The following is a 23,993-nucleotide window of genomic DNA, read 5'->3' as shown; positions in this document are numbered from 1 at the left end:
AAAAGCCCAAGTAAGCTTGTTGTTGATGACCACTCTCAGGAGCTTGACACTCTGCACTCGTTCCACCTCTGTGCTGTTCATGTGTCGGACAGCATGATTAACATCCCGCCGAAAGTTAACAATGAGTTCCGTGGTTTTGCCGGCATTGAGAGGTAAACCTTCACGGCAAGCCTGTGCATTTTATGGTCAAATGTGGTCAGGCAATCACTTCAATTAACAGTTAAAAACCACACAACACCAGATGATCATTTGTGATTTTTGTTTTTTTAATTTTGTCCACCCCAGTCCAACACTGGCACCTCCTCATCATTTCAAATAACAGAAGCAACTACAACTACCTTGTATTTACATATTGCCATCTCCAAGTCACATTGTCTTAAACCTGCCGCAGTAGACTACTGGATGACATGAGCTCAAATGGTTCTGCTTTTTTATCTGCTTTTATCCAGATTTAATTTAAGGTGTGGACAATAAATACAAACTTTGAAGCAAGGGTCAGTGCACCTAACAAAATATTTATCACGTCATTTGTTCAGACAACAGTTCACATATGCTCCCCAAATTAATCCCAAATCACAGATTCCATCACAACACATACATGAGGGAATTTAGTGAAGAACATCTAACTGAAAAATAAATTTAATTGAAAACGTGCTCCATTAAAGTGCTAGAAATGTATGGATTGATGGACTGTGATGTCCATTGAAATTGCGAGTCTCTCAATTTATCCAATGTTGTCGCGTGATAAGTGAACAAACTAATGTTAATAAGTGAGATTTAGCTTTGTTAGTTGAAATTAGACTGCAGATATATTTTGTAAGCTGAGACAGCCAACAGGCTTGATCACCAATTGATTATCTGTAACAATATTTGCAAGGACAGTTATAGAGACATAATTTGTGTGGAAGCCCATGGCTGAACTTGATCTGTTGCAAGGCCAATATTTTGCACCCCAACATTCATGTTGAAGAACTAATGAAGCTACAGAGAAATGATGTATTGGTGAATATTGATCACAACAATTGGGCAACATCCCATAGTAATAGTGTCCAGGTGAGACAAAACCATGAGACTTCACCAGGTCTACAAAGGCACAATCAGACAGCTGATAACAGGCAGTAATAACTATTGATCTCAAGATTTTGTAAGCAGATATTCACAAAGCTGGATTTGTCTCTTAAGTACAGTTCAATGTGGATCAAGCAAATCAATAGTACCAAATGATAAGCAGGGGCTTATACTCCAATGGACAGTGACTCTCTAGCGTGACATTTCTCCAAAAGGCTTCCAAACTACAATTGATACAACTTATCAAGGAGTGCTGCATCGCATACGCAGAATGATGTGTTCATCGTGACTGGGCCAGAGGAAGAGAATCTCAACTGGAGACTGAAATGGAGCCAGTGACAAGCCAGCCCCTACTGCAATCCAAAGTAGCATCTTGGTCTGGAAGTCAATCAAAACTGGCCAAATAGATGGTTAAACACAAGATAGAGGCAATTGTCAATGTAGCAATGCCAACATACATGTCTAAGCTTTGCCTTTTTTAGGCATAAACCAATTCTACTTGCAATTTCTGCTTGAGTTTAATGTGGTGCTAGCTCCATTACATGAGTAATTGAAGAAACATGTGAAAAGGGAATGGAATGATGTCTAAAAGGTATTTATGACATATATAAGAGAGTTTGACCAGTGGTGCACTACATCTTCACTTGGACACAAGTATTGGTGTTGGGCAGTGATCAGTCATATTGATGAGAGCCAAGAAGCCCATAGCATTCTCATTGAGTATTATTATCAGGAACAAACACAACGATATTACACAATGAAGTGCTATGCGCTTCTCATACAGAGTACAGACAAAAAAAGGATGATATACAGATAAAAAGGGAAGTAGTAGGATCATTTTCAGAATCAAAAAGTTTCAAAAGTTTTTGTTGAGTAGAAATTTCACGTTAGTAACAGATCATAAGCCTGTTTTAACTATTCAGGGGCAAAGTTCTGAAATATCAACAATGGTAATGTCAAAGAGCAACAATGGGCTGTACTTCTCTCTCAGTAAAACTGGAATATGATACATCACAGCTGAAAAGCAAACATTATTGCAAATGCACGGTTGAGTTTACTGCGTAAGGATCGAGATAAATTTCAGAGTAAAGAGTCAGCCAGTTCAGACAGAGATGAGGAGGAAATGCATCTCACTGAGGGTAACGAAACTGTGGCATTCTTCACCATAGACACCTGTCAAGCTTGGGTCATTGATCACACTCAAGGCTGAGATAGACAGGTTTCTAATCAGTAAGAGAATCAAGGTGTTATGGAATAAACAGGAAAGTGAGTTGAGGGTTATCATATCAGCCATAATCTCATTGAATGTCAGAGTAGATTTGCTAGGATAAATGGCCTACGTTTGCTTTTACATCTTATGGTCTTATATAAGTTTGTAAAGGTACAATCTTTACAACAGTAGTAGATGATAACTTTCCAAACTGAAACTGTGGCTAAATCCAAGAAAGCCCCGATATTGAAATGACATTGAATGGTTGAACAGAGTTTGACCATCCTACAGACAAGGAACTAGAATAATCATAATGAGTGGTCATGTGAACATGGCTGCACAATGTGGGGTCACAAATGCTGGGAGTAGTTCTTTGCGAGATAGGATCTGGCAGAACATCATGCTGAACACTCATTCTGAACATCAATAGCCTCATCTTGTCAGTGATTTATAATCAATCGATCAGTCATAAGCAAACGTAATGTTTGCCAAAACCGTGCAAGCAAGCCATCAAATATCCTCTGCAATTGTGGTCATGGTTGAGTCATTGAGAGGTCATGAGAGTGCCTGTGAAATGGAAAACACTGGTTCGTTGGTGCATATTGATAATCCAAGGAAGTGGATCAAAGTGTCTGACATCAAAACACCAACGGACAATGAACAAACTTCATTTTGAGTGGTTATGGCATACTCAGGGAGCTTTCCCCTGTGAGGGGTGAAATAAATCATGAGTCTGATCCATTTGATCATGCATTCATGTCAGAGTCTGAAACAACTCAGATTTTGATGTCGGAAGTGCAAGTTTCCAAGAAGCTAACAATCTGTGCACACGACTGAAGTCAAATAGCCCAAATTCTGGCTCCATGTCAAAACCTAAAGGACGATCATACGAATATAAAAACATAGAAAATAGGAGAGGCCATTTGGCCCTTTGAGTGCTCCACCATTAAATACAATCCTGCCTAACCAATATGGTCCCCCGTTTCCACTTTCTCCCCATATCCTTTGATCCCTTCAGCCCTAAGAACTAGATCTATCACCTTGAAAACATTCAATATTTTTGTCTCAACCACTTTCTGTAGCTGAGAGTTCCACTGGCTCAACGCACTTTGGACAGAGAAATTTCTCCTCTTCACAGTCCTAAATGGTCTGCCCAACAGGAAAGCTCGACAACTCAATTACTAAACTCAATTTGAAGGTGTATTTTCAAGGAAAAGTAAAATAATCATGACAAGTATGCATATTTATGGATTTGTGAATAATAGTTGAAGCAGGAAATAGAGTTGATAAAGTGTGGCGGTGGAAAAAGTACAGGGAGGTCAGGCAGCATCGGAGGAGCAAAAGAGTCAACATTTCAAAAGGAAATAGTTCACTAAAGAAACCATTTTCTTTAAAGAATCAGTGTAATGTATTGATATATGATGAGCCTGTGCAGTCCACAATGATTTCTATCTTTCTCTGCAAGCCCTACGATGGAGCAACCAATATCTCCAGGAACCCGAAAGGCCAAAGTTCCTAGACAATCTCTGGCAACAGGTCCCAACTGGTCCCCAATCAAGGAAACCAGGTAAACATCACTTGTGGGGTCGACCTAGGAAATAGACATGCGAGCTAGCAGCACAAAATTCACATGAGATTATACTCCTCCATATCTTCTCCGCCTAGAGCCTAAAACTCTGCTCTCAATGTCCATTTTCTTGCTTCATCGAATCTTCTAACAGCCAGCTTAAGCAGAAAATGAAAGGAAACATTAACACGGGATCTCCTAGTTTTGTATTCAGACACCAGCAATTCAACTGAGATTCAATTATTCCAGAGTTTCTTTCAAGCTTGGTGGGGGAGGGGGGGGGGGTGGGGGAAGAATCATATTGCTAACTATGAGTATCCAAATGTGACATGAACTTTACTAACCCCTAACAGCAAAGGTTGGCAGAGGTAACATGCCTGCACTTTTTAAATAATAGTTTGTAAAGGCAATGGAAAAGTTCAAGGAAGAACTATATGATCTCTAAAGAGTGCCTTATCACATGTTCATTTCAAAATTATTCAACTAATTTTGGCTTTACCGCTGAAGGACAATTGAATGGAACTAAAGGTGAACTAAATGAACATGGTTGGGAGGAAAAGTAATGCAACTCCTACTAAATGAGAAAATAGAAAAGCATCTAGGAATCAAAACATATCCATGAATAGTCAGCAGGATTTAAAAAAAAAGGCATGTCTTGCTGACTCAGCTCCATTTAATTCTGTGAAGAGGTTTGAGAGAGATCACGTCAGGATTCACTTAAAAACAAAACCCTTGCATAAGTTGCCACATAACAAAACAACAAATAAATTCAGAGCATGCAACGTCAAGAGGTAACTACAGGATGGATGCATAGGTGCAAGACAGAAAGTAGGGACTCTGTAATAAGCATAGCCATTCAAAATATCAGAACATGGAATGAGGGAGTCCACATGGATAGTGCTGGGACCACAATTTATGTCGATAGTCCCAAACTTTAGAATCAAAAACCAATTATATAAATTTGCAAATAATACATAATGCAGGGTTTTCTATGTAACAAACAAGAAAACATTTCTCCATAGACTTGTGTTACTTTATCATTTGAAAACTGCCCTTTCCTAAAGGTTGTTCTTACATAGATTGCTCACATCTACATTTTGGCCTGATGTGTCTTGAGCCAGCTTGCATAGTGGACAATCACGTTTTGTATCCATTTTGTACTGTGTAAGCCAGCAGTCAAAGCATGTTGTAAGAGTCACCCAACAAGCAGTTTCAAATAATGGCTACATTTGACTGTTTCAAAGTATCAGTAGCATTCAATGCTGCCTCAGATCAAGGGTGTAGGGCTTACTAGGTCTTTAATAAGGTCACTCAGAACGCTTCACGAGTTTCTCTGTCAATGGGTGCCATAAGACATCCAGGGAGTTAGATGTTGTATCAGTGTTAGTGTTAGGGCAGAAGGAAATCCTTGAGAACTGTGGGGGGGGGTCTTGGATGAAACTATCTGCTGTTGATCGTAAAGGAAGCCCGTAAGCAGTGTTTGCTTTGTGCAGCCGAGCAGGATCTGAGTTCTTAGAAATTCAGAGCATTTCTGCTTCGACAAAATCAGGTGTCTGTAAAGACCTTGAATGGTGGCTGTGAGTACGTGCTGGAGTGCATTAACCAGGACCCAGAGCAGCAGAGTCCTGACCAGGAGAGTGAACTACCAGAATGTGAGGCACCCTTGAGGCTGTCAATGATGATCTGGGGGCTTTGAGGAAGCTCAAAAGCTAGGTCTTTGAGAGAGGAAAAAAACAGAATTCTTTGTAAAGCTTTCAAGAGACTTGATGATACATGGGGCCCCCCAGTGACTGTGAAGTTGCTGAAGAATCAGTGGGACTTGCATTGACTGCGATCTCCTATTTGAGGTGCTCTGTGGGGTGTTTGGCCACAGTTTGCCAGTAATCCAAATGTTTTTCAGATTATTCTGGATATTAGAAGATAGATTCTGTGTGTTAGAACATAAACCATGCATTCTAATTTTGAACAGCAAAATTTTTATTATTTGTTCAAATTAGTGAAATCTTGCAGCACCATCCTCTGAGCAAGTACCTAGCTCTTGCACTTTGGTAACTAAGCAAAAATTGCTGGGGTTGAGCTAGATTATTAACAAAGTGCATCCATCTGGTCTGGGTTCATTAGATTGATTTCCACAACACTCCCACTATTGTATTCCACAATATTTCCACCTCACAGCAACATTTAAAACAAAAGGGCTCATTTTCCCTTGCTTGTGAGTAACACAATTGCAGTTATTCTAGTCACGTGGAAATGAGGCAGCCATAAAGGGCCCTTCCCATGCCTGCTCTCTTTTCTCTGAGTGGAGGTATATTCAGAAAGGTGCCTGAAAGAAATTGATATTTCAGGTGGCTTACTCAGAATGTAAAATGAAAACAGCAAACAACAAGGGGCCGAATAAAGGATTGCTTTCCTCTCTTGGTCACAAAGATTGCATCAAGAGTAGACCTTTCGTGTCCACAGATTTTGGAAGGCAGACAGTGGGTCACATAACCTCAACAGAGATATATGACACCATTTAGCAGCCTTCTTCTTCCAATTGCGACTGTGAACATTTGCCTTGGAAATTGAACTATACCTTGGAAATTTCGAAACCAGGGAAAACTTGGAAGTGCTAGTTGGTCCAGGGCAAGCCAAGTGAAGCATTAGCCAAGGAAGGAGAAAAATCCTTGCTGTGTCAATAATTCTCCAGTTCAGGAATCTTTCACTATTATCAATTAAAATGGTCAAACATCTTCAACAGATACAAGGAAACTTAGTGTATTACAAGCTCATCTAAAACTTTGCACATCAGGAGATGCAACTTCTAACAACTGAGATCTTTTGCTGATGCATTTTTGACCAACTGTGAAAGCAATTGACTTTCACCTTGATGAATGCTATTATGTGAATCCAAATTCTCTATTAGCATATCAAACAGGTGTGCAGCATCTTCACAATTAATTTAGGATGAGTTCCAGATGGAATTCTGTCAGAATCAATCCAATTTGAGTTGATCCTTACCCATCCTGAATTGATTTAATTTCTGTTCTGCTTTGGGATCAATTCCAACTGTTAACCTCGTCAATGCTGTTGCTATCTATTTTATTGCAGAGAGCTTTTATTTTTAATTCATTCCCACATGAAATTTTATTAACACACGTTAATCCAGGAAGGGGTCCTACCATGTTCAGAACACCCAAGAATATAAGAAAAATAGTCTTGCACATTATGGAACTTTCATGACATGAACTCACACCAAATTGCTTCCTAGCCAGCAGAGATTTATGTAATTACATTATAGACAATGCCTAACAGCTATTTTATACAGAGTAAGGCATCACATAACACAAATTAGCTAAGTGGCCTCTTCATCTGATGGGCAATGGTGCCCTCCAACTTTTCAAAAGAATAAAGAATAGGATCAAACCCACCAAATACAAAATCCCACATAGTCACAGTACCCAGAAAGTAATAAAAACTGGTTTGTGTCAAAAAGCAGAGCTATTACAATATAAAACATCCTAATTACCATAAAATGGATGCCAGGCAATGCCATGGTGCTAAGGGAATTCCAGCAAAGTCATGGGAGGGGGGGCAGCTTAGGGGCAGATATCCACATGTAGGTTTTACAAAGCCATAGCTTAAATCCACAATGCTGGAATAGTTGGAGGTGATAGATGAACCACACTCGTTCATTTGTACTTGCTGACACAAAGCGGAGACTTTCTACAGTGGAATAAGGATGCAATGAGTTAGCATGGCTTTTATTTCCAAATCTATTCCACCCCTGACTTTCTGGCCCAGGGATCGACAAAATGCTCAACTTAGCAGATGTTTACATCTTGGGTTAATTGAGATCAGAGTGGACTTTGGAGTCCACTGAAACCAGTTTCAAATCAGGAATAACTTTTATTAGTCACCCATTTATGTCACATTTTCAGCAAATGGCCATTTTGTTTAATAGAACATGAAAATATCGAAAGGAGGGAGCTTCATGGAATGAAGCAGAATGTTCTCCTCATTTTAGTTTGGTTAAGTGATTTTCTTTTAATTCATTCATGGGGGTCACTGGCTGGCATTGTTGAACGGCTGAAGACCACGTGCTGTTGGTTGACCCACAATTCCATTAGGGAAGGATTCCAGGATTTTAACCCAGTGACAGTAATGGAACAATGACATATTCCCAAATCAGGATGGTGGGTGGCTTGCAGGGAGGGGGGGGGGGGGGGGGGGGGGGGGGGGAAGGTGGACTTGTAGGTGGTGGTATTTCCATGAATCTGCTATACTTACTGAGCCAGGTGGACATGGTTGTGGGATTGGAACGTTGCTGTCTTTGGAACTTTAGTGATTTTTGGCAATGCATCTTATAGATAGTATACACAGCTTTGCTGAGCATTGGTGGTGCAAGGAGTGGATGTGGTGCCAGTCAACTGGACTGCTTTGTCCTGGATGATGTCAAGCTTAGAGTGTTGTTGGAGCTGCACCCCCTATGCAAGTTGGGAGAATTTTCTTGACTTGTGCCTTGTACACGGTGGACAGGCTTTGGGGAGTCTGGAGGTGAGTTACTCGCCTCAATATTCCTTGCCTCTGACGTGCTACTGCTGAGTCCAGTTGAGTTTCTGGTCAATGATAGCCCCTGGGATGTTGATAGTCAGGCACTCAGTGATGGTGATGGTTAAACTGTCTCTTATTGGAGATGATCATTAGATGGCCTTTTTTGCTGCAAATGTTACTTGCGATTTATCAGCGCGAAGTCTGGATATTGTCCACATCGTCTTGCTTTTGGACATAAAGAACATAGACATGGACTGCATCAGTATCTCAGGAGTTGCAAATGGCGCTGAACATTGCACAATCATTGGCTAACATCACCACTTCTGGCCTTATGATGGAGGGAAGGTTATTGATGAAGTAGCTGAAGATGGTTGGCCCTAGGGCACTACCCTGAGCAACTCCCGCAGAGATGCCTTGGTGCAGAGATGACTGACCAACAAACAACACCATCCTCTTATGGACCAGGTATGACTCCAACCAGTGGTGAGTTTGCCTCCGATGCATGCTGATGCCACACTTGGCCGAATGTAGCCTTAATATTAAGGGCTGTCACTCTTTCCTCTCCTCTGGAATTCAGCTCTTCTATCCATGTTTGATCAAAGGTTATTATGAGCTCAGGAGCTGAAACCGAACTAAATGTGACTGAGCAGGTACTAGTTGATGACACTGTTAATGCTACTTGATAGCACTGTTGATGACAAATTCTATCACTGATGATCAAGAGTAGTCTGATGCGGTGGTAATTGGCTGGATCGGATTTATAGAGTCAAAAAGAGATGTACAGCATGGAAACAGACCTTTCAGTCAAACCCGTCCATGCTGACCAGATATCCCAACCCAATCTAGTCTTACCTGACAGCACCTGGCCCATATTCTTCCAAACCCTTCCTATTCATATACCCATCCAGCTGCCTTCTAAATGTTACAATTGTACCAGCCTCCACCACTTCCTCTGGCAGCTCATTCCATCCACGTACCACCCTCTGTGTGAAAAAGTTGCCCCTTAGGTCTCTTTTATCTCTTTCCCCTCTCACCCTAAACCTACGCCCTCTAGTTCTGGACTCCCCCACTCCAGGGAAAAGACTTTGTCCTATTCATTCTATTTATCCTATTCATGCTCCTCATGATTTGCCCTGTTATGAGTGTACAGAACATACTGGGCAGTTTTCCACATTGTCAGGTACAGAGTTTCAATGCTTTGCAGAATCCAGCAGCTGTTTTAAATATCATGTGGAGTGAACCTCATTGGCTGAAGACTGTCTTCTGGCATTTTAAGAAATATTGGAGATAATAGCAGTAGTTTGAAAATTAAGTTATAATAGACCATTTGGGAGAGAAATCAAAAATTCCCATGAGCTTTCAAAGTCTAATGCATTTTTTGGACCACGCTCCAGCCTTCAAGATGTAGCGGTCATCAGCAAATTGGGTTCTGAGACTGGTCACATCAGAGCTAGCCTAACCTTTTCCACCTCACTCAACAGCTATTCACCTGAGTTCACTTAACTGTTCACCCACTTCAAGAAGTAGCACGCATAATCATTTTTAATGACAGCTGCTAATACTGCAATTCTATCATCAACATTGAATCAATTACACAGAAAACAATGGATCCTTGGGAGTCACTCAATTCATTAAAGCAGTGATTGCATTCTCTGCAAACTCATCTGAGAGACTAGAAGTACAACATATATAGAAAATGAAAATACATTGACTTATGTTGATAGGATACAATTTATTAAAGTTGAGTTGAAGGTGAAAATGTAATAAGGAAAAAACAACTTCAATTTTTTTCCCTTAAATCAGCCAGTAATACATGCATCTAAATATCTTGCAAATGCCTTTTGAACAAAAGGCTTATTGAACAGTTCAATAGTCTCCTTAAGGCAGTGAACACAAGGACCATATATACACAATAAGCAAATTTGTTGGGGGAAAAAAGAAGACTCCAAGAGGAAGGAATTGACCTTACGTCACACCTTAACATTCCTGCAAACAGTTTACTGCCCCCATGGTCACCGAATTAACTTTGAACTTCTATTACTGTTTATAAACAGGGAAATATGGTCACTATTAGGCCCCATAAACAGCAAAAAAATAAATCAAAGAATACTGCAGGAAGACAGAGCACAGATCTGTCAAAGACATGTTAGTTCTTTGCAAGAACAAGTCAGTAGATCCCACTCCCTTTGCCTCAGAGCATTGCAAATGACTAGTTAGTCACTTCTGTTTTTAAGATTATTTTGTATATTGTTGACAAGGGAATAAAAATATTGCCTTTTTATCTGCCTGAGCTATTATATCAAATAGTGTAACTGCTATCTGTAGATCTAACGATCAGCCTTCTTTCCATAATGTTCTCTCCACACTACGGATTTCTGTATGCACTCCCCATCCATTCCCATGAGCTTTCAAATCAAAATATATGAAGAAGCATTCTGTTCTCTAACTTACTTCACATATAGAACATTCTTATTGCAGATTAAATGTTCAGAAAACACTGCATAGACTCCGACAACAAGAAAGTGAACATTCGACCCATCATGCCAAGACTGCTGCTTGGTACAGTTACTATATTCCACGTTCTCTACTCGAAGCCATCCCAATTAATCCAAGACTCATCAAGGTTCTTTAATGGGAAGAAGTATTATTTGCTGTTCTATGTATTATTTTCTTCCACACTCTTTTCTACTGCAAAATCAAAAATCCCATTGGCATAGAAAATAATGTGGACCATTTATTCAAGCTGCAGTTGTAGATTCCCTTTCCATCAGAGCTAATTCAACATTTGGCAATTAGGTTGGGGGGTTAGATCTTCAAATTGACCCAAGAGCCAAACTTCAACCATCCAAATTGAGCAAACAAAATCTTCCCAAGTTCTGCTATGAGCCACACTGGTGCATTTTTATTATTAGCAATGTATTTTATCTAAATCTACTTTTTTAGAAGGACAGTAGAGGAGCACTTTGGAGAAAATGTGCCTTCTTGTCTTTCCCACCTTTCTCAGTGTCTAATGGGTATATCCTCCACAGATATCAGGACCAGCAAGGGAAAGAAACATCCATACATTTGTAAATGAATATCCATGCAAATGACATTCAGATCCCATGTCAAATAACCAAACAACTCATTTTACGATGCCACAGTAGAGCAATCACAGTGGTATTCTCTTTAATTAAACTGTGACTAGATTAATCACAGAATTAAACCAAACTTGTGGTGAAGTAGAAAGCTCTCTCTCATGCAGACTCTTTGGCAAAGCATTATATCAGGTACAAATGTCTCGGATTTGGTTCTTCAGCCATGCTGCTATCTGATCTCAACTGGCAGCTTTTGCATGGGGTAGAGTGTTGACACCAATCCTCTTTTCTACACTGGTTTTAAAGGTTGGTTCAGTTAACTGTGGCCTAGGATGAATCACTTGTGAGGCTTAACAAGAATTAGTGCTCGTCCCAACAGCAATACACAACAATAAATACAAGTTACACTAACTCATAGACATAATTATTAAGACAATTCAGAGTCAGGGATGACATCCCCATTGGGATTATGAATTCTCCATTCAATGCTACATGACTTCAGCTTTGCTGGACCCTAATGCAACCTCCAATATCAAGTGTTTCAGAACCTTCTACAATGTCAGCAAGGTAATGTTAAAAGGCATTGCATTTTTGCTGTGGGCTCTGATAGCAAAATAAAGGCTACATTCTAGTTTTCTAGGGTGTAAAGCTTGCTGGAAGGTACACCCCCAAGGTGAGGAATGAAACTAGCTCAGCTGTCCTGCTAGGTGAATGACCTCACCTCTGTGCCTAGCTGCAGTCATAGAAGAGTGATCCCACGTTCGAGATACCAAGTAGTAGTAGTGGAACCAAATTCTATTGCATTGCAGCACATCCAACAAAAGGAGGGTAAAAAACTAGCCAAAATAGAATCCCATCAGCTTGAACTATGCTGCTTTCTGCGCTGAAGATCAAACCATCCTATCAATATTCATGTTTAATACTTTGGTAAATCAAATTCAGAAAGAGTTCCTAATATCTAATCTTGTACGTCAAGTGACAAGTGACTACACTCAGTTGCAGAGTAATTCATTCATTTCCGCAGCCAATTTATTACACATCAATAATAATGACGCATCTATTGTATTAAAAGTCAGAATGAAATCAATTTTCTGCTTTTGTGAGAATGTTAAACTTCAATATGCAGAATGTTTACATTATTAATAGTTGAAAGACAAAATGGAAGCTGTCACCTCATAAAATATGAAAGAATAAAATCAGTCTGACTGTTACATTACACCACATTTTCCATTGTCTACACAATTTGATCAAATTTCATTACTGACATTGTGTGTAAGCAGCTGCTGTAGTGAGACCTACTTGGAAGAGTTAATGCTAACAAAGGACAAAAAGAAAGATAACCTGTGCATTTCTTTGCTGTGTCTTTTTTCGATCCTGTTCGAGTCACTTGGCAGTCAAAGTTCTCTTCCCAGAACTCTGCAAACCAGACATTTCTTCGATTGTTCTCCAAAGTCCGACTTGTGAAATAAGTGTCAAAACCTAGTGGGAAGGAGAACACAGATCATGTGTAGATTCATTGAGTAATAGAGTCATACAGCACTGAAACAAATCCTTCAATCCAACTTGTTCATGCTGACCAAGTTTCCCAAACTAAACTAGTCCCACCTGCCTGCATTTGAGCCATATCTCTCGAAGTCGAGAGTGTGCTGCTGGAAAAGCACAGCAGGTCAGACAGCATCCGAGAAGCAGGAAAATCGACGTTTTGGGCAAAAGCCCCTCACCACTTTCTCCTACATCTCTCTAAACCTTTTCTATTGAGGTACCTGTCCAAATGTCTTTTGGATATTGTAAATGTAGCTGCATCCAACACTTCCTCTGGCAGCTTAATTCACACATGAATCACACTCTGTGTGAAAGGTTTGCCCTTAGGTTCCTTTTAAATCTTTCTCCTCTCACCTTGAAAATATGCCCTTGCAAAAGAAAATACCTCTGCTATTCACCTTACCTATGCCCCTCGTGATTTTATAAACCTCTGAGGCCATCCATCAACCTCCTAGGCTCCAGTGAAAAATATCCCAGCCTATCCTTAAACTCAAACCCTCCATTATTGGCAACATTCTGCAAAGTCTTTTCTGAACCCGCTCCAATTTAATAATATCCTTCCTGGAACTGGACACAGTACTTCAAAAGTGGCCTCGCCAAAGTCCTGTACAATCTCAACATGATGTCCCAACTTCTATACTCAATTGTCTGAGCAATGAAGGTAAATGTGCTAAAATCTTCTTAACCACCAGATTTCCTTTCCAGATTTGAATTGAATTGGATTAGCTTTTTTGCCCCAAGTACTCACATGACTACAGTGAAAAGTTTACAAGTCACCACTTAGGGCTCCATTTTAGCTACCAAAGTACCTAGGTACAAATTCTTAAGTCCAAATTCTTAGGGTATGAAAAATTAGATAAATATGAAATAAAAGATCCAGCAATAACTGAATAAATATAAAGAAGTAAGAGTTCAGAATAACAGACTGTGCCAAGCTTCACCTTGAGGCTGGGAATCAAGGTGATAAACCACTACTGTTAGGAAGGAGGAAACCAGGCAGGAGTGGGTACTGCAGATGCTGGGAGATTAGAGTCAAGATTAACGTGGTGCTGGAAAAGCACTGCAGGTCAGGCAGCATCTGAGGAGCAGGAAAATCGACATTTCAGGCAAAAGCCCTTTATCAGGAATAAGGAAACTCCCAGTGCTGTTCCGAAGTGAGTTCCAGGAGTTTGAATTGGCAGCAGTAAAAAAAAAAGCAGTAAGCGATATATTTCCAAGTTAGAATGATGCATGGCTCAGAAGTGAATTTGCAGATGGTGGTGGGGGTGGTGGACATTGTAAACGTAGCTCTAAGAGGTTGTCCAGGTTACGGTTGTGGAAGGGGCTGTTGAAAGAGGTTTGGTGAGTTTCTGCATTGCATCTTAAGGATGGTACTATCTGCTGGCAGTATGCACTGGAAATGAAAGGAGTGAATATTGAATGTGCTGGATGGGAGGCGAATTAACCAGGCTGCTTTGTCCTGTATGGCGTATGAAGCTGCTTGAGACCTGTTGGATTGGCACTTATCCAGGCAATTGGAGTGTATTCCATCGCACTCCTGATTTGTTTCTTGTTAACACCTTTGGGAGACAGGTGATGAGTTACTTGCTGCAAAAGTCAATGTTTAACCTGCTCTTGTAGCCAGTGTTTGTGTGGTTGGTTCACTTCAGTTTCTGGCCAATGATAATCCGGAGAATGTTCAATGAATTCACTATAATAGACTAGGGCTTTTTTCCCTGTAGCGGAGGTGAAGGGGGGACTTTATAAAATCATAAAGGGGCATAGAAAGAGTTTTCCTAGGGTAGGGGAATCCAAAACTAGTGAGCATTTAAGGTGAAAGAAAAAAAGATATAAAAAGGACCTGAGGGATAAATTCTTCATGCAGAGCATGGCATGAGCTGCCAGAGGAAGTGGTTGAGGCTGTACAATTACCATGTTTAAAAGGAATCTGATGGGTATATGAATAGGAAGTGTTTACAGGATTATGGGCCAAACACTGCGAAACAGGACTAGGTCAGCTTAGGACATCTGGTCAGCACAGATGAGTTGGACCAAGGGGTCTGCGTCTATGCAGTATAACTCCATGACTCTACAACAGTCTTTTGCTAAAGCAGAAAAATAAATTAAGCAGCAAACAAAGAAAAAGTTAACACAATCAATACAACCCCTTAGCCTTGTTGTCACATAATACCTTGTTCCAGCAAAGAAATTCCAGCCAAATGAATCACGATCAGGAAGTTCTTGCATTTCTGGATAAGTGGTATTGAAGGTCATTCCAGATGCTATGACTTAGAGACATTTTTGCTTTCATGTTCTCTATCATATTCACGTAAACAGTGACGGTTTGGGTGGATAATGCAACATCCTAATGGAGCCCAGTTTTTAACTAACCCTGAGCACAGAGCACTGCTATATTCACTAAAACATAGAAATAGGACACACACAAATCAATCACCCAAATTAAAGAATGTGTTCATCTTCAACACTGCTAAACCATTCTATTAAAGGAGGGTATAGAGGGCATGAAAAAAAATTTTTCAAAGACTTTTAAAAAATTGAGCATCTGTGTTTTCTGTTTATTGTAGTCAATGTTTTCTAGTGTGCTTTTGGAATAGATTCAATTTTGATGGAACTTACAGCACAGGAGAAACCTTTAGCACATGGATAGGAGGAGAGAAATATCACACTGATATTGCACTATAATCAGGACATTGTAAAATGTTGTTGTGGTTCTGTTTGCCGAGCTGGAAGTTTTTGTTGCAAACGTTTCATCCCCTGGCTAGGCGACATCATCAGTGCTTTGGAGCCTCCTGCGAACATTGTAAAATGTGTTTCTACAACCAAAGACAAACTCAAATCAAACTCATATGAGACCCAACTTGTTGATCCATACATTTACCAGGGATCTCATCTCTTTGTTTTGTATGGAACTCTTACCACATGCGGTGTGTCACCAGTAAATGGCTGTTGTAATAAATAAAACTCTTTGTCATTCTTTACGTGTGTATTCCACGGTAAGCAACTGAAATGTGTGTGTTACATAAAATGCCAAAGACTGTATTACAAATGAGCAATGATTAGCACAATCTTAGTCATTCCCTCTAACAACATTGTATTTAGCAAAATCACCCACAGGAGAAGTGTACACACACAGACCAGTCATAGTTGGGTTTCCAGAAACAAAATTGACATTGACCTGTTGGCTGGAACCAGGGTCAGGACGTGGGAAGAGGGAGGTGGTGGTGAGATCAATTATTTCTTACATTCTAAGAGGATATAAGGCAAGCGGTTATTATAACTCAATGCATTATATCATGTCAGTCATAATCTCAGTGGACAATATTGCATTTGGAAGTATTTCTGGTGCTCAGGAAATTTACTTGGGAAAACTTCATGTGTTCTTTTCTAGATTGGCAGAGTTTTTTCTTTGCTGACATTCTAAACGTATTTAAGTTGAACACTATAGGAGATCTAGAACTATGGGGGTCACTGTTTAAAAATGAGAGGTTGTCTTTTTGTAAAAGGAACGTTGTGACACTTTATTTTCACCAAAGGTTAACAGTCTTTGGCACTACCTTCCTGAAAATGTGGTGGAAGCAGAGTATTTTAAGAAGGTGGTGGATAGATTATTGATAAGGCAAGGGGGTTGAAAAATTACAAGGATAGGGTGGGAAATGTGGATTTGAGATTACAATCAGATCAGCTGTAACTTTATTAAATGGCACAGCAAGCAAGCAGGCTTCAGAGGCTGAACTCCCTACACCTGCTTCTTGATCATATATGCATATGTCATCATCACATACAGAGGTCCGTGCTTACCCTGTACAGGTGCACACTTAGCTGAGCAATTCATTGTCCGCATATGTACTCTCCACTCAAAGTTAAATTTTAAACTGGAATTAGCTCTGTGCAAGTGAACAGCCATGGAAGTACAAATGTCTTGTTATTTTCCCTTTCTAATATATCCTAAACCTTTCACATTTTGATCTGCTTGAGGATGATCTAATCTCCGACATTCTAGCTAAGGTCCTGGGGTCCAGTTCCCTGCCGAATGATAACTCACTGCAACCACACACCAAACCAAACCAGACAGCATTTGAGAGTGAGCGTTTACATTTTCCTTCTTTTCCCCAGTTTCATGTAGTCTCCTGACAATTTACACTCCTTAACCACTCTCTGGTATGTTGCCCACATTCTCAGGATTCAGCTGTGAACCTTACTGATCAATGAAAGGAGGTTATTTGCTTCATTGCTCAGACTCGCACCAACAAGGGTTAGCGAAAAGCAAATATGATTCGGACACTGATTTCAATCCCTACCATCTTACCAGGGACGTTGAGGCCAATTTCAGTGTCCATACAGTCACCTGCTCTGGATCAGCTCACTCAGCACAGACCAAGAATTGAAGCTGAACTGCTTTCCATCCTTTTTCTGCCACTTACAGCACATACTCAGTCATTCAGGGAAATTGCTGCCATGAGTTGCCAATCTTATAAAAACCCTAAACAACTTTTTAAAGCAGTTCACAAACAGCCAATGTTATTAACTGGACCACCTGAGAATTACTTGGGCAGCAGAAGCAAATCTTTTCCACTATTTTATTCTGTTGCTTTTAAAGCTATTTTCACAGTCCCTGCTCATGTTCTTCATGCCAAAGAGAAATAAATTGTGCTTTGCCGGTCTTAACATATCTGCTGCTGCATGCACTACTGCAGTGATGTAGAGAGAATGGCAAGCAAGAAATGGAAACAGAGCCTATCATTTCATAATCTATGAGAGATATTGACAGAGGCTTCAATTTACTGAGGAAAATCAAAGCCATTTCAACAGTGATATACAATAACCAAACAACTCAAGCTGTGATGATTTGATATCCAACCTGTGTTATAAATGTGATTTTATAAGAAAAGAAATTGATGTCATTGATTGTTCTCAATTGATAAGCATTGCCAGGCTGCCATTTTGTCAATGGACTCCATTATAAAAACATTATGATGCTCAGGCAAATTTTCTTTTCTTAAAAAGCTTACGATTATTTTGATGGAAACGGTTTATCTCAGTGATAATTTCAGATCTAAAGGTTCAAACATTTATGGCACTTTTCAAATTATCAATATTCACAATGCACATTGTAAGAATGAATTGCATTTATATAGCTCGCTTGAATGTAATAAAATACCAGTAGGTGCCTTACAGGGACATTACAAAGCATTGGCTGCTACTAAACTGCAGATGATTAAGTGACCACAAATATCTAAAAACTAGGTCAATGTGAAATATTTTAAGGAGCATCTTAAAAGATTTAAAAAAGATAACAGAGGAATGAGGATTAGCGGGGAGAAACTGGACATTTTGGTGCAGACAAGCAAAAGCATGACCACTAATTGGGCAGAATTTAAATTTGCAAGCTCGAAGAGGCAAGAATTAGAAGAATGCAGATATGAGAATAAGAGGGAAGAAAGAAGCCATTTGACTCATCATGTCCATGCTGACTCTTTGAAACAATTACTTCATTCATCCAACCCAATTACAGATTCCACCCAGTTCAAACCCCGTAGGCTTCCAAAGGCTCTCTTTACAAATATTCACCATTCCTTAGCGTTAGTGCTCCGAATTCCTCCAATCCCTGCATGCAATGCATTCAAGATCATAACAACTTACTGTACTAAGCAAAAAGAAGCCTGCACTCAATGCTGAATAACCGACCAGCATTCCTGCCTTGCGTTCTCTAGTTAATGATCGCCCTACCACTGGAAACAGTTTCTCTCCATTTAGTCTTATCAAAAGACTTCAATAAATTGAATACCTCAATTAAATTTCCCATGAACCTTCAAATAAAAGAATATGATGGAAATCTGAATTAAAAAGAAAAAAAGTGTTGAAGAAACGTAACTAGTCTGGCAACCTCTGTGGAGAGAGAAACAGAATTAACGTTCCAAGTACAGTTTGACTCTCCTTCTGAACAAAATGGAGTTGGAAAGTGGTGGTTTATATGCAGTTGACAGAGGGGGAGGAGGAGCAAGTAGATCAGATTGTGAGTGCACCCAAAGCAAAAGACAAAGGCGATGGCTATGATGAGATAGCTGTGTACAAGAGGGGGTAATACACTGGCATCGATCGAGGATAAAGGAAGCTAAACTGAACAAATATAAATGGGTTATTCTCAGATTAGTAAATGTGACTAGTCAGGTCCCCAGAGGTGCTATACTTGGGAGTCAGATATTCGTAATCTAAATCAATGATTTCAATGTAAAATATGTAAAATGACAAATGGGTACCAAAGTTAATGTCATTACATTTGCAGATGACACACAACTGAGTGGAAATGTGTGCCCTTTAGAATAATGCAAAGAGGCTTTAAAGGCACTTGGTCAGTCTGAGTGACCAGTCAATAATATGATGCTGGAACATAACATAGACAAGTGTGAGATTACCAACTTTGGTAGGAGCAAAGGAGGTGCAGATTACTTTGTAACTGGTGAGAGATTGGCTTTATGTCGAAAGGTACCTAGATATTCTTATTCATAAAATACCGATAAAGAATATTCAAGAGCAACAAAGAATTAGGAGAGTAAACTGTATGACTGCCTTTCTTAAAAAAAGAGTTAAGGTGCTCTGCTTCATTCCATAGTGACTTGGTTGAAGCAGGCAAGTTTGTTCTCCTTTCTCTAGAAAAAATACACTGGCTCTTGATGAAGTGCAGTGGACTAGTTCCTGGGATGGTCAGACTATGTTATGGGCAGTGATTCAGGAGACTGGTCTATAGTTTTTAAGAGCTCAGAAAAACAATCTTCACAAAATTCTTAAAAGGAGTAAATAAGAGAGATGCAGAAGGGTTGTTTTCTCTGGCTGGGAGGTCTAGAACCAGGGGAAAAAAAGTCTCGGAATAAAGGGTAAGCTATTTAGGTTGGAAAAGAAAAGGAATCCCCTCATTCAGAATGTTATAAATCTTTGGAATTCTATAACGCAGAGGTGAGTGGTCAAGACAGAAATGAGTAGATTCTTAGATGCTTATGACATCAGCAGGTATGAGGATAATGGAGGGAGGTGGGGGGCGGGGGGGCGCATTGAGGTACATGGTCAATGGTAATCGAAAATGGCAGAGCAAATTCAAGTGGCGGAATGTCCCGTAAGCACATTATCACTCAGTAACTTATGGACAAGGACTGCCAACTCCCTTTAGATATCAACACTTCCCAATCATTCATCATTCAATGATGATGCATCTATTCTTTCTAGGAATAATATCGACATCTGAAGATAGTGCGCTATATTCTGAATTTGAATTGTATTGGCCTGAATTTTGCGCTCAGTAACAAAGGAATGATACTTATTGTTTACGACACCAAAACATTCTTATGCAAATATTTTAATGCTATCTGGTTGTCACGGGCAGCTGTTTCATTGTCTTGATCTCTGCTGATGATGTAAGATATGTGAAATCAGGATAAACATAGATGCACTTTATCCAATCAAATTAAAGAGGTCGCACAATGAGACATGCGAAGTCTAAACCAGGAACTGTACGCTTGATTTAATATGCAGATTGCAAAATAAACATTGGGAATAAAAGCTGGGATCAAAAACAGGAAAAATAAACCAAAAAAATTATTTCAATTGTTACTACTAGTTATAATCTAATGGACTAAGACGCCACATATGAAAAAAATGTGGGGGATCTTCTGGCAATAATTATTGTTGGAAACCCATTTACATACATTATATATGAGAACTATGACAAAACAAATATGGAACTGCTTGGACATTCTGGATTGAAAGTGTTTTGAGTGGATGAGAAGTTTCTGGAAGTTGTGTTCAGTAGTAATTACTGAAGTTAGAAGTTGCCATGCGCTCAAATGACTTTGTGAAAAGCTTCAGAGATGAGATGGGTTTTATTCCTTTAAAAGTTTGATAAACTTTGTTTGGAATAGATGAGACCTTGAACTTGGTGTCAAAAAGAAAGTTTTCTCTCTCTCTTTCTCATGAGAGAGAAGAAATCATAAATCAGGATGAGCTGCACAAATTTCCTTAAGTATCTTCAGGGAATCTGGGCAAGTTCCAGAAGTCAGTCTTTCTCATTAAACTCTGAACTGTTACCTCCATTCAAAGATCCAACTTTGACTGACTTAGAATTTGAACTGAAGTCTGATTTGAAGATCAAATTGATTCTACAACAATGAGCGCTGTGAGCTTGCTGACAAAAAAAAAATGACGAGACTGTGAGAAGTCTTCCTTTTTTAAAAACATCATTTGAGTTTAGACCTTTGACCTAAAAGGGGTTTTTCATTTGCCTTTTTTCTTAAACACATATCATCCCCACAGACTTTCTTGTCTGCCAATCTGATTGCATGCTTCAGATTAAGAGGACAGTTACAAATTGACTATTCTACGATTAAGTGAATTACTTATGCATTTGGTAAGGTACACTGAGTAGTGAGTCTGATGCCAGTCTGATGGGGAAGGTAATAGGATCCATTTTCAAAACTTTTAAAGCAGAGCACTTAGAAAACAGTGATAGAATCAGACAGTCACAATGGATTTACAAAAGGATAAACACACTTGACACATTTGCTGGAATTCTTCAAGAATGTAACTTGCAGAAGTGATCAGGGGAGCCAGTGGTCATGGTTTATTTGAACTTTCAGAAAGTTTGTGACAACGTCCACATAAGAGATTAATGTGTAAAAGTGAGAGAGATTAGGGGCAATGAATTGAGATGGATGGGGAAAAATTGGTGAGCAGACAGGAAATAAAGTTTAGAAATAAATGGGTCTTTTTTTGAATAGCAGGCAGTGACTAGTGAGGTACCACAACGATCGGGATGAGGACCCAGCTATTCACAATATCTGTTAATGATTTAGATGAGGAAACTAAATGCAATACTGGATGAGCTGTGAGGAGGATGCACAGATATTACAGTGTGATTCAGACAGGCTAAATGAGTGGGCAAATGTATGGCAGGTGCAGTATAATGTGGATAAGTGTCATTTTATCCACTTTGGTAGCAAAAATGGACAGTCAGTTTATTATTTGAATAACTGAACATTCTCCTCACTGAATCCAATGAGACCTGGGTGTCCTCCTGTATCAGTCGCTAACAGTCAGCATGCTTGTGCAGCAGGCAGTGAAAAAGGTAAACTGCATGTTAGCCTCCATAGTGACAGGATTCGAGTACAGGAACAAGGATGTCTTGTTGCTATTATAAAGGACTTTGGTGAAGCCAATTACTTGGAATACTGCGTGCAGTTTGGTCTCATATTCAGAGGAAAGATGGTCTTACTACAGAGAGAGTGCAGCAAAGGTTTACCAAATTGATTTGTGGGATTGGTGTATGAGGAGAGATTGAGTTGGTTAGGCCTGTATTCAGTGGAGTTTAGAGGAATGAGGGGGATCTCATAGAAACCTATAAAATTCTAACAGCACTCGACAGGTGCAAGAAGGATGATCCATTGGTGGGAGAGTCCAGACCAGTGACCATAATTTAAGGATAACGGTAAACATATTAGGGCAGAGATACTGAAAAATTTCTTCACTCAGAGAATGGACAGTCAGTGGAGTTGACTACCACAGAAAGCAAGTTACGTCAAAATAGTGCATTTTCAAGGAAGTGATAGGTATAGCTTTTGTGGCTAAAGAAATCAAGGGATATTTGGGTGGGATTGGTGGGGGGAGTGCAGAATTAGGATACTCAGCTCAATGATCAGCCACACTCACATTGAAGACCACACGATATAGGAGCGGAATTACGCATTCAGCCCATTGATTCATCGCCACCGTTCAATCACAGCTATGCTTCTCAACCCTATTCTACTGTCTTATCCTCATAACCCTTGATCCCCACACCAATCAAGAACTTATCTCAAAGACCTGGCCTCCACAACCTTCTGCAGAATTTATTTCCACAGATTCACCAGTCTCTGACTTAAGAAATTCTTCCTCATTTCAATTCTGAAGATTCATCCCTTTGTTCAAAGTTGTATCTGCTGCTAGGAAACATCTTCTCTATGTCAACACCATCCAGGCATCTCAGTATTCTGTAAATTTTAATTAGATCCCCCCCATCCTTCTAACCTCCTATTTAGTACAAACGCAGAGTCCTCAACCACGGACGAGAAGCCCGTCTTTCCCAGGATCATTCTTGTGAACTGCTGTGGACCCCCCCCCCCCCAAAGCCAGCACATTTTTTCTTGTATATGTGGCTCAAAACCGGTCACAATATTCTAAAGCAGTCTAACCAGAGTCTTATACTGCCTCAGCCATAGATCCCTGCTTTTAGATTCCATGCCACTCGAAATAAATGTTAATATTACAATTCCTTTTCTAACTGCCAACTGAATCTGCATGTTATTCTTAAGAGAATCCTAATATGGACTCCTAAGTCCCTTTGTGCTTCAGATTACTGAAACTGTCTCTTTTTTTTAAAAAAAAAGGCTGTGCCTCTAGTCTAAGAGCAAGTGAGGACTGCAGATGCTGAAGAGTCAAGAGTCAAAAAGTCTTCCCAAAGTGTATAAACTCTCGCTTTTTTAAAAATCACTTGTGGGACATGGCATCATTGGCTGACCAGCTTTTATTATCCACCTCTAGTAGACCTAGAGAAGATGGTGGTGAGCTGCCTTCTTGAACCATGCAGTCCATGTGCTGTGGTTTGACCCACAATGTTATTAGGGAAGCAAATCCAGGATTTTGACCCAGCAACAGTGAAGGAACGGCAATATATTTCCAAGTGAATATGGCGAGTGAAACGGAGGGGAGCTTGCAGGTGGTGGTGTGCCCATGTATCTGCTGCCCTGGTCTTTCTCAACGTAAGTGACTTTGGGTTTGGAAGATGCTGTCTAAGGATCTTTAGTGAATTTCTGTACTGCTTGTTTTTAGATAGTACACACTGCTGCTATTGGCCAGAGATGGAAGAAATGGATGCTTGTGGATGTGCTGTCAATCAAATGGGCTGTTTTGTCCCGAATGGTGTCAAGTTTCTTGAGTATTATTGGAGCTGCACTCATCCTGATTTGTGTCTTGC

General features: G+C 39.9%; 1 protein-coding gene across 1 annotated transcript in view; it reads right to left on the bottom strand.

Moving 5' to 3' along the window:
- Window positions 1–23,993, bottom strand: part of LOC132822385 (metabotropic glutamate receptor 7-like) — a 750,094-nt gene that overhangs the window by 342,532 nt on the left and 383,569 nt on the right. The window contains exon 5 of the mRNA XM_060835730.1: window positions 12,797–12,934. Coding sequence (XP_060691713.1) covers window positions 12,797–12,934 — 138 coding nt within the window. The remainder of the gene's footprint in view (window positions 1–12,796; window positions 12,935–23,993) is intronic.

Source organism: Hemiscyllium ocellatum, chromosome 14, assembly GCF_020745735.1.
Source record: "Hemiscyllium ocellatum isolate sHemOce1 chromosome 14, sHemOce1.pat.X.cur, whole genome shotgun sequence".
In the NCBI taxonomy this organism is placed as follows: Eukaryota; Metazoa; Chordata; class Chondrichthyes; order Orectolobiformes; family Hemiscylliidae; genus Hemiscyllium; species Hemiscyllium ocellatum.
The sequence above is the reverse complement of the archived record's forward strand: the minus strand, read 5'-3'. Positions and strand labels throughout refer to the sequence as shown.